Consider the following 16,082-nt stretch of genomic DNA (forward strand, 5'->3'; position numbering starts at 1 on the left):
GGGGACAGGGACGGGACGGGGACCACGATGGGGGCCCGTGCATCTCTGAACCCCGCCTAGTTGCCGAGGGGCAGAGTCGGGGTGACCTTCCCTGCGCACCCCCGCCTCAAACCCTGCTGTACCCATCCTCTGTCGCGCGCGGGACCCGGGGGCCCAGTGACGTCAGACCCTCGATCCCGGGGCCCTGTCCCCCCCATCCTCCCTTGGGAGCCGGAATGGGAGCGCGGGAAGCCCTTTCTCTCCCTGGCGCCCAGGTGACCCCAGTGTCCCCACCCTCCCTACCCAGCGGCGACCTTTGGATGAGGGATCGCAGCCATCCCGGGGCGCTCCGTTTGGGCCTGAACCTCACCAGGGCCTGGGTAGTGGGTTGGGGACGCTACATGTAGCTGGTCACGAGGAAAGAGGGGAAGTGTGTGGAGACCATTCCGTGTAGCCCTCTGTAGCTGCTGCCCGGGGGTTGGAAGAACCAGGTGAAGACTGCGAAGAGCATTAGCCATCGCAGGCAGTGCAAATCCATCGTGTTCCAGGCCCCCATGGGGACATCAGAGGGCCTGGCCGACCTTCGGGGCGGGGGGGAGGCAGAGAGAGAGAGGCAGGTAGAGCCAGTGAACAAGAGGCTGGAGGAGGTGAGATTTGGATGGAAAGAGAGGCAGGATAGGACAGGAGTGACATGGGCCAAGGCGGGGAGGTAGGAACAAGCACCCTCCTCCTACCCGAGCCCAGACCTGTGACCCTGCCCTGGAATGGGGGAATTGGAAAATTTTGCGACCTGTGCTCTCCCCATTCTGCCCTCATGCTCAGGGCTGTGAAAGAGGGACATGGTTCTGGCAGGGGTGTGACTGACAGAAAGGTCTTATTTGGGGCTCTGTGGGGTTGCTAGATTAGTTCCAGTGAGTCTGAGAGCCCAGTGAGTCTGAGAGCAAAGCCTGCCCTGTGGAGAGGCCCATTGTGGCCAAATAGCCCCAGAGAAAGGACCTCTTAGCCTAGCATGGCCATGAAGCCAGTGGGATCCTGGAGGGAAGTCCTGGTAAGGGCCTGGGTCTTGATGCTGGTTTCTTTGGTCCTTTGCTTGCTGGATACCTCTGAACACTGAACAGTTTCCCTCTCTGGACATCTTTCTGCCAGCACCTCTCTTTAGGGACAGAATGACAAGACCAAGTAGCAACCTCCCTCAAGAAAGCTTCTTTTCCTCCCAAGTTCTCTTCCTTTTCCCTCTGCCCTCTGCCTGTAGCACTTCCTCTGCAGGCTGCACTTCCTGTCCTGCTGGCAGCCTGGAGACCCTGAGAGTTTCCTGGAGGTAGTGTGATCAGTGTGATTGACAGATACTGTGACCTTTTCCTGTTAGGGGGAGGGCATCAGTTTCCCCACCCCACCCTTGGGACAATGTCCAAGTTTTCAGTCATTACTGAAAACGAATTGACTGTGCTCCATGGAACCCATTGGAGGCCATCTGTGAGGGAATGGGTATGAGTCTGGCTAAGGATGGGTGACTACTAAGTGCCCAGCAAGTGGTTCAGAACTGGTGCAGTGGGCTGCAGAGCAGGGCTGTCTAGAAAGGCTTCCAGGAAGAGAGAGGACGTGAGGAAAGGCTAGCTTTTAGAGGCTGCTGGTTTGGGACACTATAAACAGACAGAGGCAGACAGGATCTTCTGCATGGGGCTAGGGATGTAGGAAGCAAATCAGCCCATGGCAGAGAAACCAAGGGTGGCAGGGAAGGAGATTTGTAGCTGCCTGGCACAAAGCCTTGAATACCAGGCACAGGATTTGTAGGAGGCTACTGAGGAGGCATCAAGAAGAGAGTGCTGGCACAGCCTGGTGCCTGCTGTTTTCTGAGGATGAGTCATAGCCCCAGACTTCAGGGCTGTGATGGGGCTGGGAAGAAGATGACGGGACCAGAGGTGGCAGAAGGGGGAAGCCCCCATCTTAGCAGGTAGGCTCTGGCAAGCAGATAGAAAGTGACCCTTTCTGTGCCAGGGATGAGAGGTTCATGACAGGGAGCTGGGGGCCTTGGAGCCAGCCCTAGTCTCTGCACTGACCTGTGGCCAGACTTGACTCTACTTGGACCTCATTCTTCTTCTGTAGCACCTTCTGTTTTCCCAGCTTCCCATAAGGGATGGGATAAAACATAGTTGGGGTTTCCTGAACAAGGGTGAGGTTGTATGTGCTAAGTTATTGATGATAAGAGATGTTTCCAAGCTGGGCGTGGTGGCGCATGCCTGTAATCCTAGCACTGGGGAGGCTGAGGTAGGAGGATCGCTCTGAGTTCGAGACCAGCCTGGCCTACATTGTGAGTTCCAGGTCAGTCTCAACTACATAATGAGACCCTTTCTCAAAAAAAAGAGATGTTTCTATAAGCCATACTTTCAGGGAGATGTGTAGCACCCCTTACTCATTATAATGATTCTCAATTAAGGAGCAAATTGTCACTTGTTTTTTCTTCCTTTTTTTTGTTTTGTTTTGTTTTGTTTTCTTTGAAACAGGGTCTCGATATACAGTTCAGGCCAGTCTTGAGCTTACTATGTAGCCCAGGCTAGCCTTGAACTTGCAGTGATCCTCCTGCCTCAGCCTCCTGAGTGATGGTATTACTGGTGTGTTCCACCATACCTGGCTGCTACTTGTGTTTTGCAGCCTGAGAACTTTGATTGCGGAGGTCAGAGATGGGTTGCTGGGCGAGGCAGTATTCACCTGTAATCCCAGGATTCAGGGAAGCTGAGGAAGCTGAGGCAGGAGGATCACTGCAAGTTGGAAGCCAGCCTGAACTACAAAGCAAGACCTTCCTTCAAAAAAAAAGTTAGAGTTGGCTGTCACCTCCCTACCCTGCTCCCTACCCGCTGCAAGTAAAAGGCCCCAATGCCCAGAGCCTTCCATTCTGAGACCCTAGCCTGCTCCAGCTCTCCCAGTCCCTAAATTCTCTCTGTCCTAACCTTCATAGGAAAGCAGGCAGCTTTATCTTAGGCCCTACCTTCTTCTCTGAATCATCCACATGTACAAATTTATTTATTTATTTTATTTTTTCCCCCGTTAAGTTTGTTGGTACATTTAAAGCAAACGATAGTTACATTTATCATTGGGATCTTGTACCTTTACATGATAGGTCTTGGTTCTTATTTTTTTCCCCATACTCCTGCCCTCCCTTCACTCCCTTCACCCTTTCCTATTTACAAAGACTTTGTTTCCATTTTTTCCTTTTTTCACAAAAATTTTTTAATTTTTATGAGCTTGTGTTTGCATATATACTGATTACCTTCATGTGGAAAGCTGGGATAGGTACATGACACATCTTAATCCTCTTTGTGTCCCCTTCTCTCACCCTCCCTCCCATCTGTCTCCATCTCTTGGTCCCTTTCCTTTTGTAGCAGATCTCTCTCCTTGTTTCCTATTATCTATCTTCTAGTTTGCTCTTTAATTTATGCTTTGAGTTTCTCATGTAAAAGAAGCCATGTGCTATTAAAGCTTGTGTTTCTGATTTATTTTATTTAACATCATGGCCTCAAGATGCATCCATTTCCCTACAAATGACTGCGGTTTATCCTTTATGGCTCAGTAGTCCTCATTTATATAAACACTTCATTTTCTTTATCCATTCATCTCTTGATGGACATATAGGCTGCTTTCAAGATTTAGCTATCATGAGCTGTGCTGCTATAAATGGTAGTATGCATGGATCACTGCAGTATGATGTCTTTAACTCTTTTGGGAAGATAACTATATCTGGGTCGAATGAAATTTCTATTTTTAATTTATTGAGGACCCTCCATACTGATTTCCATAGTTGTTGTACTGGTTTACATTCCTATCAACAATGTAGAATGATCCCTTTTTCCCTGCATCCTTGCCAGTATTTGTTGTTACTGATTTTTTGATGACAGCCATGCTCTCCGGAGTAAGATGGAATCTCTGTGTTCATCTACACTTGGCTGCTCTGACTTCTCTGTGCCTGGGGTCACCTCTGAGACAGCCTGGGCCCAGGACCAGGAGTCTGGCTGGAGCTGGGGCTCTGGGAGTAGGTCCTGTGAGGCTCCTGCCACATAGGGGCTCCTCCCCTCCCTGCTCCCTACCAGCCACATCAGAGTCTGGTCATCTTTGGTGCATGGCCACCAACCCCAGTCTCCTTCTCTGGCCGCCATGTAGCTCCTGTTTTACCTGTCTGTGACCTCACAGAGACCTCCAGCCCCGACATCTCCACTTTCTGCATCCCATACACATTGCCCCTTCTGGCCCTTCCTGACCATGCCCTCAACTGCTGTGATTGTTCCACCCCACAGCAGCCCCCGCCTCGAGGTTCCCCACTTCAGATGTACCAGGCTCCCAGAGACCAGCACAGGCCAGGGCAGCCTGGTGCTGCTTCAAGCACAGTCTCCCGCCCAGGTCATCCCTCCATCACTTGGAGAAACTTGCTGTTTCCCAGAGCCCCAGATGAGACCACTCTGCCAGAGTCCTTTACTCACGAGAGGGCGGTTGTTCTGCATGTGTGGCAGGGGGAGCACATGTTTCTGCTTCTGAAATCCCAGCAGAGGCACCTTGTTCAGTGTGTACCCCCTCCTCTGAGCTGTAGATGCTGCTCCTTCCTGTCTCCCAAGGTCCCATGGCTGGCACTTACCTCCCCTTCTGCCAGACCTGCAGCCTCTCCAATGCTTATAAATATGCTCGTCATGCCATGCCAGCACTGAAAACAACTTGATTTTTTAAAATCTTGCACATTCAATTTATTTATGCCGTATATATTGGAACGACTGCAGCATAGTTAACAAACCAGGAGCAGACGTGTGATCCATCCAAATTCACCCACTGATGTCTTCAACTATCTAATTAATGTTCCACTCCCTCACAAAATGGGGATGACTTTCCACTCATAATTTGACTTTATTTATTTTGGGTTTTTTTTGAGATAGTGTAGTTGAGACTGACCTGGAACTCACTATGTAGCCCAGGCTGGTCTGGAACTCACAGGGATCCTCCTGCCTCAGCCTCTTGAGTGCTGGGATTACAGGTATGTGCCACCACACCTGGCTTTCAGCATAATTTTTAATCTGATTTTTTTAAAATTTATTTTTGGTACTGGGATCAAATTTGGAACCTTGCACTTGCAAAGCAGGCAGTGGCATCACTGAGCTAAATCCCTGGCCCTCTCCTGATTTTCTGTTTGGATTTCAGTTCAGTGGATTCTTATTCTTTGCTAAACTGGCCATTTATGTTTTGGGTCACTTTGTTTAACTTTATTTTTTTTTAATTGAGTTTATTGGTACTTTTTGAAGTATACAGTATAGTTACATTCATCATTGGGATCTTGTACCTTTACACAACAGATCTTGGTTCTCTCTCTCTCTTTTTTTTTTTTTTTGGTACCACGGATCAAACTCAGGCCCTTGTGCTTGTGAGACAGGTGGCAGAAACACTAAGCCAAATCCCCGGCCCTCATTTTTTTCAGCTAGCTTTTTATTAATGTTTTCTATAAGCTCCCTGATCATTTTTTTAATTACTTCCATTATCTGATTAGTTACATCTTCTGTGAGTCCACCAAGCACATCATTGATTTTTTTTAATCTCCTTTCTTATTTTTTCTTTTCTTTTCTTTTTTTTTTTTTTGGTTTCTTGAGACAGGGTCTCACTATGTAGTTGAGACTGACCTAGAACTCACTATGTAGCCCAGGTTGGTCTTGAACTCACAGTGATCCTCCTGCTTCAGCCTCCCAAGTGCTGGGATTACAGGTGTGTGCCACCATGCCCGGCTCCTTTCTTATTCTTTAAAATAATTCAGCTATTTGGCTTTTGTATTCTTTTCCATTGATTCCCAATGGATTGACTTTGGGGGAGTTGGGAATTTTAGGAGGCATTTGGTTTTATCACTGTGCCCCACCCCCCACCCCCAGAGCAAACTCAGGACCTTGTGCTTACAAGGCAGGCATGGCACCACTGAGCTAAATCCCTGGCCTGTTTTTTGCTTTTTGAGACAGGGTCTTGCTATGTAGCTTAGGCTGGACTTGAACTCACTATGTAGCCCACGCTGGCTTTGAACTTGCAGTGATGCTTCTGCCTCATCCTCCTAAGTGCTGGGATTACAGGTGTGTACCACTACACTAGCTAATAACAAAATTTTTTTTTTTCTGATACAAAAATTTTAAGAGACCTCAAAGACTATAGACTCAATCCTGGTGTTAGTTGCCTAGCAGTTTTGTTGGCAAGACAAAATAATAGGGAGGACTTGAGGACTGAGCATCAGAGGGAGGGAGAGCAGAAGGAAAGTCAAAGGTCAAGCTGAGATTTTCAGTCTGGACAGAACTGGCTAGAAATGCAGTGAAAATAACTAAAATTTACTGGTCTGCTGTCCTGGGAAAAGCCTTTGTAACTTGGAGTCCTCCAGCTGCTGTGTTTGTAAACCTACAACTTTGCTTCACTACAAAAGGTGTGTTACCATCACAGGAATTTTAGGAAGTAAAGATAAAAAACAAAATAATTTATCTCACCATCAAGGCACTACTTAGTCTTTTGGTGTCTGGTGATTTGGTGTTGTTGCTGATTCTGCCTGTGAGTCGTGTGTGTGTGTGTGTGTGTGTGTGTGTGTGTGTGTGTGTGCGCGAGAGAGAGAGAGAGAGAGAGAGAGAGAGAGAGAGAGAGAGAATTTTAGCCAAGCTTTTTGAAATTCTAAAGTTCTAGACTTGTTCCTTTTTCTTCTTCTTTGTTATTTTGTTTTGTTGTTTTGTTTGTTTTTGCAGTGTTGGGGATTGAACCAAGGACCTTCACACTGAGCTGTATCTCCAGCTCCTTTTTATTTTTATATTTTGAAACAGGACTCACCAAGTGACTAAGTTGCCCAGGCTGGGCTTCACCTTGTCATCTTCCTGCCTCAGCTTCCCAGGGTGCTAGGTTTTCAGGCCTATACCATTGCATCAGGCTTCCCTCATATTTTTCTAATTTCTCAGCAGTTTGGCTTCTACTGCACTATTTTTCTGAAGCTGTGACCTTTTAGTGGCCATATCAGCCCACGCCTTACCTGACCACTGCAGGGCCAGGGACATTGTGAACCCAGTTGACCAGTCATTGGAAAGATGATCCAGATCTGTATTCATTAACATCAAGAATTTTTATTAAGACTTTGCTGAGTTGAAGAAAACCAGAATATAAAATAGCATGTGTACCGGGCGTGGTGGTGCACTCCTGTAATTCCAGCACTCGGGAGGCTGAGGCAGGAGGATCACTGTGTATTCAAGACCAACCTAGGCTATACAGTGAATTCCAGGTCAGTCTCAACTACATAGTGAGACCCTGTCTCAAAAAAAAAACAACAAAAAAAAAACTGTCATGTAAAGGTACAAGATCCCAATGATCGAATGATGAATGTAACTGTACTGTATATGTAAAATGTACCAATAAACTCAATGAGAGGAAAAAAAAATAGACATAATTAAAAAAAAAACAAAAAAAAAAAACCTAAAACTTCCAGCCAGGCGTGGTGGCACATGCCCGTAATCCCAGCACTCGGGAGACTGAGGCAGGAGGATCACAGTATTTTTAGTTATATCCAGAAGTCAACTATTCCACACATACTTCATATAAGGTTTACTACAGATCCCCAAAATACTACTACCACAGTGTAATTAATCCTTCATCTTCAAAGATGTCAAAACTCCTGACAAGTCTGGATTGTTTCTGATTTTAACATTTCCAGGGGCATTTGAAATACAGTAAGATGATATTGAAGTGAGTGGGAGAAATCATAACTTTAAAGTAAAAATTGCTAGAGAGGTCTACACTTTAAAAGATTTGCAGATATCAAGCTTCATCAGGATGAGTAATCCTTGCAAAATCATTCAGTATATAGATCATATTTGTATCTTCTATTTTATATATTGCATGGCCTCCAATATCTTCCACTTCCTCCTTTTAGTTATTAGCACAATATAAATAGCCTTCTAAAAACCTGACAAATCCACGACACAAAATGCTGAGACAGCTTGAAATAACTAGAGCCTCCTTTCTGTCTTATCTTTATACTATTTCCAAGACCCATGTGGCCAAGAAGTTCAGTACTTCTTATTGAGTATATATACATGCCTGTCATCAATTCTGACCAAATCTTTTTGGTTCTGTTCTATCGATTTTCAAGATGCTATACTTTGTTTCTGCATGGTTATTCCCAACTAGAACGTATCCGGCTCTGGTCTCCTAGAGAACCAACTTCTGACTGACCTGATGATGGGGGTGGTGGCCATGGGCATGGCCTGGGGCCCCATGACAGAGCACCAGGCCATAGCCCAGGTTGTGGCAGCCACTGAACTACCCAGGGAGACCCAGCAAGAGGACACCTCAGACTCTGCTCATCAGGTCTGGCAGAGAGAAACACTGAGCAGGCACAAAAACTGTGGGTGCTGTGTGACAGCGCAGGTGTTTCTGGATCCCAGGGCCTGCCTCCAGTCAGGCCCCACCCCGGGCACAAAGCTTTCTACTTTTTTTTTTTAATATGATAGGTAGCAGGTTATGAATCACCGGGGTTACCAACTGCTTCCTGTGCAGGGCATGGTCCACACTGCTTGCTCTGCCCATTCTCCTTGCCTGGCAGATAAGTCTGATGAGGGAGCTTATGCAGGGGGAGGGGGAGATCTCCTTAGGAGTCTGGGCCCTCATTGTCCCTTGGCTTACCCTGCAAGGGTCCACTCTGCCTCGAATTCCCTTTCTATCCTGGCTGGCTTCTGAGCATGGACTCTGTGCCTTGAGGCAAAGGGTGGGAATTCCCGGAAGTAGGTGGCAGGTGCGCAGGTGGCCTGTGGGCAGGAGCTGCGTTGCCGGGGTCTCGGTGCCAGGGAGCTAGGTGCTGTCTCAGGAGCTTGCAGCCCCCCTGGGGCTTAGAGAAGGATGGGTCCCCGATCCTCACCCTCTCTGGCTTTTCCTTCCTACAGTTCAGAACAGAGGCTTGGGCGGGCCGCTGGCCAGCTGTGCCACCATGGCAGGTAAGGAGGGATGGGCCACGTAGGCAAGACAGGAATGTGAGCTGGGAGGTGGCCCTCTTTCTTGTCCCTACCTTCTCTAATCTCTGGAGGCGGCTCTTTCTGTCTTGTCCTCAGCTGTTCCCTACTCCCCACCGAAGCCTCAGCGTGGCCCTGTCTCATCTTTTGTCAGGTCTCTGATGTAGGAGACCAGGATTGAGCATCCTGATGTCCTTGTCTTCCTGTTCCTTTCCCTGTGTCCCCCTCTCTGGGTTCTGTTCCCTGTGGGTCCCAAGTTACCTGGTTTCTAAGGCTCAGAGAACACAGATGCTAGGGATGGAAGGAACTTGGGGATGTTCTATCTAGATCCCATCCTACTGGGTAAGCTGAGGACTGGAGGGGACAGTGGCTTGAATGAATGAATTGAATGAATGAGTGTTGGGTGGAGGCTGGGTCCCCATCTTCAGGCTCACTCATCCCACTTCCTCTTCCTGAATCTGGCCCCTGAGGGAGGCTGCCTCACCCCAGTGTGTCCATCAGCCTTGTGTCTACTCAGGAACTTGGTTACTTGGGGTCATTTTGGCAGACCCACTAACATGGGGACAGCTGGGTGATGTTGGGGAGGCTGGGGGGGCAGGGGACAGTGGGAACGGAGCCTCTTGGTGACCCCTCAAGTGTGCCTGGCCTACAGAGAAGGTGAACAACTTCCCGCCGCTGCCCAAGTTTATCCCGCTGAAGCCGTGTTTCTACCAAGACTTTGAGGCCGACATCCCACCACAGCATCTCAGTATGACCAAGCGCCTGTACTACCTCTGGATGTGTGAGTGCGGGGCTAGCAAGGCTGGGGAGGTGGAGGACAGGGTGCTGGGTACTGGGCAGGGACACAGGTTGGCTGTCCTTCAGTCTCATGTGTGGTGTCTCCATGGATGGGAAAATCTTTCCCTACTTGGTTCCCAACAGGCTCCTTTCAGGGGCCAGCTCCCAGGCTGGGCCTCAGTTTCTCCCTCCATCATTTCTCTCTCATTCAAGGAGCCTCTGGATTGGGGGGCTTTTTTGGTAGTGTAACTCCTCTCTTTATGCTCCCTTCCCCTTCTGCTGGAGTAATTTTCCAGGGAGCCTCTGATGACTGCATGACCTCAGGATTCTGGACTTGGAGGAGAGTCCTTCTCTCGAAGCCTCTTTTTTCTTGCTTTTCCTAGGAGGTTGTTGAAAGAAAGGAACATTCAGCTGGGAGTTGGGAGGCAAGGGAGCCAGTGTATCTGACCATGCCACTTCCCAAGCCGCAGCTTCCAGCCAGGCGTGGTGGTGCATACCTGTAATCCCAGCACTCCAGAGGTAGAGGCAGGAGGTTCACAAGTTCGAGGCCAGCCTGTGCTACATAATGAGTTCAAGGCCAGCCTGAACTACATATTGAGACCCCTGTCTCAAAAGAAAACAAACAGCAAGTTCCCCGCTGTGGGCAGGGAGTGTTGGCTTGGTGACTGATATCACTCCCAGGGGCTCTGGTAGTCTGTACTTCTTGGAGCCTGGACCCAGTGGTCTAGGATGCTAGGGAGAGTGTGAGGGCCCTGTTTCTGATAGTCGGTGGCAGATTGGTAGGAAAGGTATCATTATGGACAATGGGACTTGGTTGGCTGTGTCCAGCTGCTCAGAATTTGTTGCTTAGGCAGGTGAGTGTGGACAGGCAGGCTGGCTCTGCAGGGTGCCAGCCCCAGATACCTGCTGTGCTACTGCAGTTGGGCTCTGTTCCCTTTTGGGGGCATTGAGTCAGATGTGCATGTAGCTGCCACCCTGGGACCAAGATTGTATCTGGTGGTGACAAAGGCTGTCTTCATAGCAGGCCCTTTGTGGTATGATAGAAAGAACAGAGGACCAGCACACAAACTCCCAGCCTTTGAGTGAAGAAGTGATGTCCTGGTGTGGACAGGAGAGATGGGCTAGGGCAGGTATAGAGCATCTGTGAATGTTGGGAGGAAGATATGGAGATTACCTCTAAAGGCTTCCATTCTTTTACCTGTCAGTGTGATGTAGGAGTGGGGACAGTCTTAGGTGGGGCGGCTCAGAGCATGCATGTGGCAGAGGCAGGACACTCTCTAAGGAAACCTGGCCCCTAAGGTTTCTGGTCACGCACAGGGGCTGCTTGAGGCTGACTGGTGAATTTATAGTCTTGTTGGGCTTCCCTATATATGCTTTCTTCCTGGGGACATTGAGCTCAGGTCAGATGGGAGCTGTGTTCTTTCAGGGTATGCACAGCTGGAAGACATAGCAGGGGAGGGAGGGAGGGAGGCAGGCAGTGAGATAATGAACCATGGATGTCAAATTGGACAGGGGCCAGAGTGGAGATAGAAGCAGCAGGTGGCTGGAGAAGGAGCAACCGAGTCCATGGAGTCCATTCTAGAGGAAGTAGAGTAACTGTGGTGGGGACACTGGGACTCTGAGCTGGAGAGAGGAGCTGGCAAGGGAGGTTAGCCATGCGACAGTGTGTTACTTGGTGTCTTTTTCAATAAATCAGTGATAACATCAAGGCTCTAGGAGATTTTGGAGCAGTGATAAGGATGGAGGAAACAGAGCTTATCACACAGAAAGAAGCATTAATATATGTCCGGAGGGCCCCAAGATGGGCGCACCTGTGCAGTGGTCATGCTAGGCCCCATTTAGGGAGATTTCTTTCTCCCTGACCCCAGGCTCCTGGGACCCCAGCTCCAGGGAGATCTCACCCAGAGCTGGATTTAAGACCTATAAATATCTCCTAAGTCCTCACTGGGCACCTGCCAGAGCTCCAGCTTGATGGAATGTGTCAGCCCTGAGATGCTGAAGGTCTCTATTGAGGCAGATGCCACCTGTCTGCGGCCTGCTGTTGTGTACAAAGCAGGGCTTTAAGGGTTAAGCACGGGGCAGTGCCAGCATGTGACATGAGGCATTCCTGGGGCCCCTTGCTGGCTGGGACTTAGTGACACTGTGTTCCCTAGGGAACCTGGGTCACATCCGTAGGGAGCCTCTGGTCTGGTTGGTGGACTGGGGTTTGTATTGAGGTGACCATGTGTGCAGCCCAGGTCTGTAGGAGCTCAGAGGACAGGAGGAGTAAAGGGGCTTCGAGGAGGAGGTGTGATTGTCATCTAAAGAATGGTAAAGACTGAGGTCCAGGCCACTACTGCTATCCCACAGAAGTACAGAGCAGGTGGCATGAATGAAGGGACATTTCCACAAGGCCTTTTGCCTTCTCCCTTTCCCTGCCCAGCCTTGCAAGAGGAGGTGTAAGATGCATTTCCTTGTGGTTGCTGTGGGCCTGGTAGGGCACAGAACCAAAACCTCTCTGTGCACACAGCCAGAACCCAGGGCCTGGTGTCTACTAAGCATGTACACTGCCCTGAGCTGCATCACAGTCCCCAGGCCTTTCCACCAGGGCAAGATTATTTCTCCCACTCTGAAGCCAGGCCTCCAAAGGGGTCTGCTGGGCCCTGCTCTGGGCTCCAGCTCTGACATTCTTTATTCTCCATGTTTCCCAGGTCTCTGGGAGTGGGTGTGGGGCAGTGGGCTTTGGTCTGGGTTCCCAGCTTGCTTTCTTACATCTGTACTCCGTGTGTGTGTGTGCGCACACGTGCATATGTGCGTGTGTGTGTGTGTGTGTGTGTCTTGCATGTCTGTGTATGCATTTATTGATATGTGGCTTTTTTGTGTGGGTGTGAATCAATAAATGTGGTTTGCATGTGTGTGTAATTTGTGTGTGTGTGCATCTCTACCTGTCTGCTGTGGCTTGTGTTTGATTGTGGGTCTGTGTTTGAATTATGGCTCTCTGTGTGTGTGTGTGTGTGTGTGTGTGTGTGTGCACATGTGTGTGTGTCTGGTGTGTTTCTCTCTCTGTGTGTGCTCATGGGTCTGCAGTGAACAGCGTCACGCTGGCCGTGAACCTGGTGGGCTGTCTCGCGTGGCTGATCGGAGGCGGGGGAGCCACCAACTTTGGCCTGGCCTTTCTCTGGCTCATCCTCTTCACGCCCTGCTCCTACGTCTGCTGGTTTCGGCCCATTTACAAGGCCTTCAAGTAAGTGGTTGGCACTGATCAACTCCTAGCACTGTCTCTTTGTGTCCACCTCCCCCATTTCTTCTCTATAGCTCTTTTTTCTGTCTTTCCTTTTTTTTTAAGATTGCAGACTGAACCCAGAGCCTTTGCACTGAGCTACATCCCCAGCCGTTCATTTTTCTTTTTTTTTCTTTTTAAGACAAGGTCTTATTAAGTTGCTAAATTGCCCAGGCTGGGCTTGAACTTGTGAACTTGTGATCTTCTTGCCTTAGTCTCAGAGTTTCGGGGTTACAGGCATGTGTACCATGCCCAGCTCCTCTCTCTCGCTCTCTCTCTCTCTCTCTCTCTCTGTTTTTGTCCTACTTCAGCCTTACTTTCTCTCATATATCTTGGTTCCCACTGCCTGCTGGGGTGTGAGCTTCCTGGGAGCTCCTGACTCAACAAGAGGGCTGAGAGCTGGGACCTTCCTCGTAGTTCCTTCCCCCCTTCCTCTCCCTGCGGTACGGTCTGCATAGAGACCAGGCATTTTTTGTTCTCTGACCAGCTTTCCTTGGGAACCCATATATTCACTTGTCCTGTGGGTTCTCCTGGTGTGGAGCTTCCCATCCTTATACCAGTTGGTCAGTACAACAAGATCATCAGCTTAGCTGCCCAGGGAAGGAACAAGCCAGGAACCACTGACACCATTCATGTGCTAATGACATTATCTGATTCTGTGCCAAAGGGAGCACCATACATGTGTCACTGGGGTAGCTGTCCTGGTGCCATGAGTGCCAGTCCAGTGCCAAAAGGGACTTTCAAGGTGTGTGCCAGTGAGACTGATTGTATCAACAAGGCTGTCTTTTTTCTTTTTTTTTTTTTGTATCAGGAATTGAACTTAGAACCTCGCACTTGTGAGGCAGGCAGTGGAACCACTGAGCTAAATCTCTGGCCCAGGGCTGTCTGTCTTGATGCTAGCACAGTGTCTATCTCCATGCTAATGGGGCCTTAAATCTCTTTGCCAGCAGGACTATCTGTGTATGTGCCAATTAGCTACTGTCCTCGTGCCAATAAGGTATCCATTCTAGTGCCAAAGGGATTCGCTCTCTCTGAGTCTATGGGACTATCCATCCATGTCCCCATGGAGGTAGCTGGTTTGGTGCCCCTGAGCAGTCCATCCCCTTAGTAATGGAGCTTTTTGTTTCTGCCATGGTGGGGCCATCTGTGCCCCATGTCCAAAGAGGCCCCACTCTATGCAGTGTTGCTCATACAGCCAGCCCACGGATGCCTCTAAAGGCCTATGGATGAGGGAGTTCCACTCTGGACTCTTAATTAAGATATCTGAGTGTCTTCTGTCCCTTATACACTTCACCCTTGGAAGGGACTGGGGTCCTTGAAGGTAGGGAAGCCCTAGCCCTCTTCCAGGTGCCAGAAACTGTCTTCTCTGTGCAGAACCGACAGCTCCTTCAGCTTCATGGCATTCTTCTTCACCTTCATGGCGCAGCTGGTCATCAGCATTATCCAGGCTGTGGGCATCCCAGGCTGGGGCGTCTGGTAAGAAGTGGGGTCAGCCTGGACTGGTAGGGGTGGCAGTGTGGGAGTGTAAGGTACTGAGCTGTCTGGCCTGGGGGACAAAAGTGGCTGATTCCTGGACAAGTGAGGATTGGGGGTAGTATCCCAGGGAAATAGGAGCTAAGCAGTGGCTCCTGGGTGGTTGGGGGTGTCAAAAACTCCAGGAAAATCTGGAGAGGGGCCTTCCTGAGTCACTGGCCAGCCTTGGGTGTCAGTGACACAGCTCCTCCTGGGAGTCTGGGAGCAGCAGGGTGGTTTTGGTAGTGGGGGCTCCTGGGTCTCCCATGCCCCCATCGCCCATGCTGGCCTTTCCCCACAGCGGCTGGATTGCCACTATCTCCTTCTTTGGGACAAACGTCGGCTCTGCCGTGGTCATGCTTATCCCTACCATCATGTTCACGGTCATGGCTGTCTTCTCCTTCATCGCCCTCAGCATGGTATGTGACCACCCAGAGGGGAGTGGGTGGCTTGGAATGGGACTGCGAGCCAACACAATTCTTGATCCTCCAGGTCAGTCCTTCTGGAGTTACCTGCCAGACTCTGCTGTACCTGCATGGTGGGTGGGCGTGGAAGGAGGGCTGTTTTATAGATGGATCCCATCTATTTCCCAGAGGGGCAATGGGCTGCCTCTTCCCTTCGGTGGACACTTCTTTTTTTAAGTTTTTTGAGTGAGGGAATAGCTACCTAGTCCAGGCTGGCCTTCAAATATGTATCTCAGACTAGCCTCAACTCAAGTGATCATTGTGCTTCAGCCTCCTGAGTGCTGGAATCACAGGTGTGCACCACCACACCCAGATAATCTGCCTTTTTTTTTTTTTTTTTTTTTTTTTTTTTTTTTAAGGCAGGGTCTTTCTGTGTAGTTCAGGGTCACTTTAAACTCACTATGTAGCCCAGGCTGACCTCAAACTCATGATAATCCTCCTGCCTCCCAAGTGCTCAGATCGCAGACGTGTACCACCACACCTGGCCTGATAAGCCCTTCTTATGCTTCTCCTCCTGCAGGTTCATAAATTCTATCGGGGCAGCGGAGGGAGTTTCAGCAAAGCACAGGAGGAGTGGACCACGGGTGCATGGAAGAACCCCCATGTGCAGCAGGCAGCTCAGAATGCGGCCATGGGGGCAGCCCAGGGTGCCATGAGCCAGCCACAGCCCCAGTATTCCACCACCCCCAGCTACACGTACTCCAATGAGATGTGAGCCCTCCACACCCTCCCGGAGGCAGGGCCAGGGCATGGGATGGGTTCTTGAGCCACATTCACAGTAGTGACCAAGCAGGGTTCCCTCTTCCTTTCCTCCTTCCCCTACTTTGTATAATGAATCAGAGTTATATATATATATATACACACACACACATGCATATATCTGTGTGTGTGTGTGTGTGTGTGTGTGTGTGTGTGTGTGTGTGTGTGTGTATCTGCATCTGTCTACCCCGCCTGCCTCTCGGGGCCAGAGGCTATACATGGAGCCATGCTGTGGCCACTGTGTCCCCATCTCCTTGTGAAGTAGTGCAGTGGAGGTCTTTTGTCGTGGTGCTAGATGTATGTTTAGAATCAAACCAGCGCCCCCTCCACCATGCCACCCCCTCTGACCCT

At 49.7% G+C, this 16,082-nt stretch overlaps 1 protein-coding gene across 1 annotated transcript; it reads left to right on the forward strand.

Moving 5' to 3' along the window:
- The first annotated feature begins 183 nt into the window (after window positions 1–183).
- Window positions 184–15,835, forward strand: Scamp5 (secretory carrier membrane protein 5). The gene is made up of 7 exons (XM_019207912.2): window positions 184–254; window positions 8,895–8,945; window positions 9,613–9,741; window positions 12,804–12,960; window positions 14,371–14,472; window positions 14,810–14,927; window positions 15,493–15,835. Exons 2-7 carry the CDS (start codon window positions 8,939–8,941, stop codon window positions 15,685–15,687), a joined length of 708 nt encoding a protein of 235 aa, XP_019063457.1. The 5' UTR covers window positions 184–254; window positions 8,895–8,938; the 3' UTR covers window positions 15,688–15,835.
- Window positions 15,836–16,082: the final 247 nt, after the last annotated feature.

The sequence above is a fragment of the Fukomys damarensis genome, unplaced genomic scaffold (genome assembly GCF_012274545.1).
Source record: "Fukomys damarensis isolate Sample0158 unplaced genomic scaffold, DMR_v1.0_HiC HiC_scaffold_25, whole genome shotgun sequence".
NCBI classification, from domain to species: domain Eukaryota; kingdom Metazoa; phylum Chordata; class Mammalia; order Rodentia; family Bathyergidae; genus Fukomys; species Fukomys damarensis.